General features: G+C 49.1%; 1 protein-coding gene across 1 annotated transcript in view; it reads right to left on the bottom strand.

The window, feature by feature from the left end:
• Positions 1-2,500, bottom strand: part of LOC127004902 (uncharacterized) — a 15,204-nt gene that overhangs the window by 11,582 nt on the left and 1,122 nt on the right. Inside the window, exon 2 of the mRNA XM_050873117.1 lies at positions 1,801-2,115. Coding sequence (XP_050729074.1) covers positions 1,801-2,115 — 315 coding nt within the window. The remainder of the gene's footprint in view (positions 1-1,800; positions 2,116-2,500) is intronic.

Here is a 2,500-nt window from a genome sequence, read left to right as displayed (position 1 = left end):
GGATGTCTATCTATATCTATGGGTTAAAATCGGATAAGTTCAGATTCAACAAGGTCATAGGCAAGAATTGGTTTACTAATAGATTGGTGGAGTGGAACAGGTCTGGCAGTCATGTGGTGAGTCCCAATACTAACAGAGTGGTGGATGAGTGGAACAGGCCTGGTAGTCATGTGGTGAGTGCCAATACTAACAGAGTGGTGGATGAGTGGAACAGGCCTGGCAGTCATGTGGTGAGTGCCAATACTAACAGAGTGGTGGATGAGTGGAACAGGTCTGGCAGTCATGTGGTGAGTGCCAATACTAACAGAGTGGTGGATGAGTGGAACAGGTCTGGCAGTCATGTGGTGAGTGCCAATACTAACAGAGTGGTAGATGAGTGGAACAGGCCTGGCAGTCATGTGGTGAGTGCCAATACTAACAGAGTGGTGGATGAGTGGAACAGGCCTGGCAGTCATGTGGTGAGTGCCAATACTAACAGAGTGGTGGATGAGTGGAACAGGCCTGGCAGTCATGTAGTGAGTGCCAATACTAACAGAGTGGTGGATGAGTGGAACAGGCCTGGCAGTCATGTAGTGAGTGCCAATACTAACAGTGGTGGATGAGTGGAACAGGCCTGGCAGTCATGTGGTGAGTGCCAATACTAACAGAGTGGTGGATGATTGGAACAGGCCTGGCAGTCATGTAGTGAGTGCCAATACTAACAGTGGTGGATGAGTGGAACAGGCCTGGCAGTCATGTGGTGAGTGCCAATACTAACAGAGTGGTGGATGAGTGGAACAGGCCTGGCAGTCATGTGGTGAGTGCCAATACTAACAGAGTGGTGGATGAGTGGAATAGGCCTGGCAGTCATGTGGTGAGTGCCAATACTAACAGAGTGGTGGATGAGTGGAATAGGCCTGGCAGTCATGTAGTGAGTGCCAATACTAACAGAGTGGTGGATGATTGGAACAGGCCTGGCAGTCATGTGGTGAGTGCCAATACTAACAGAGTGGTGGATGAGTGAAACAGGTCTGGCAGTCATGTGGTGAGTGCCAATACGAACAGAGTGGTGGATGAGTGGAACAGGCCTGGCAGTCATGTGGTGAGTGCCAATACTAACAGAGTGGTGGATGAGTGAAACAGGTCTGGCAGTCATGTGGTGAGTGCCAATACTAACAGAGTGGTGGATGAGTGGAATAGGCCTGGCAGTAGTGAGAGTGCCAATACTAACAGAGTGGTGGATGATTGGAACAGGCCTGGCAGTCATGTGGTGAGTGCCAATACTAACAGAGTGGTGGATGAGTGAAACAGGTCTGGCAGTCATGTGGTGAGTGCCAATACTAACAGAGTGGTGGATGAGTGGAACAGGCCTGGCAGTCATGTGGTGAGTGCCAATACTAACAGAGTGGTGGATGAGTGGAACAGGCCTGGCAGTCATGTGGTGAGTGCCAATACTAACAGAGTGGTGGATGAGTGGAACAGGCCTGGCAGTCATGTAGTGAGTGCCAATACTAACAGTGGTGGATGAGTGGAACAGGCCTGGCAGTCATGTAGTGAGTGACAACACCTCTCCTCCCGAAATTGACCTCTCTTTCGGCCACCTCTCTTGATTCTTTTTAGGAGCAGCGAGTAGCGGGCTTATTTCATTATTGTTTCCTTTTTTTGTGTGCCCTTGAGCTGTCTCCTTTGTTGTAAAAAATAAATAAATAAATGAATTCATGGGCAGTGATGTTAGGTGGGGTTAGGTTCACAGGAGCTGCCTTGCATAGACCTATTGGTTTCCTACAGACTCCTTATGTTCTCATGTTCTTATGTTCTTACCTTGGTCACAACTGGCTTCTCCTGTAAGGCCGGGACCATATCTCTCAGCTTCTTGAACTCCTGCCGCTTCACTCTTTTCAACCGAGACTTCCTGTACTTTCTGACAATCCTCGAGGCATGGGTGGGCATCTTTCCTTGGCCCGGTGGTGGTGATACTGGTGGTGTTGGGGGTGTTGGGGGTGGTGCGGGTGGTGGAAGAAGGATGCGTCTACGGTGTGGTGGTGGTGTGGTGGAGTTGGTGGTGGTGTGGTGGTGGTGAATGGTCCCGTTGCAGAAACATAATGTGGTTACCCGAACTTTGGTTTTCAACTCCACCTGAAAGAGAGAGAGAGAGAGAGAGAGAGAGAGAGAGAGAGATACATGTTAGTAATAATAATAATAACAACATCAATAATAACAATGATAATAACTCTCTCTCTCTCTCTCTCTCTCTCTCTCTCTCTCTCTCTCTCTCTCGCCCACGCAATCCTTGTTTTGGTATGTGTGTGTGTGTGTGTGCGTGTGTGTGTGTGTGTGTCCATATACGACTGTTCATTCATTCTCTCTCTCTCTTGGGACACCTGTTAGAGGAGGAAGAGGAAGAGGACGAGGAGGAGGAGGAGGAGGAGGAAGAGAAGGAAGAATTGTCTCATTTCCCCCTCCTCCTCCTCCTTCTTTTCCTCTTCCTCCATTTCCATATCCTTTTCCTCCTCCTCTTCCT

The sequence above is a fragment of the Eriocheir sinensis genome, chromosome 29 (genome assembly GCF_024679095.1).
Source record: "Eriocheir sinensis breed Jianghai 21 chromosome 29, ASM2467909v1, whole genome shotgun sequence".
Lineage (NCBI taxonomy): Eukaryota > Metazoa > Arthropoda > Malacostraca > Decapoda > Varunidae > Eriocheir > Eriocheir sinensis.
This window is presented reverse-complemented; position numbering and strand designations above follow the sequence as displayed.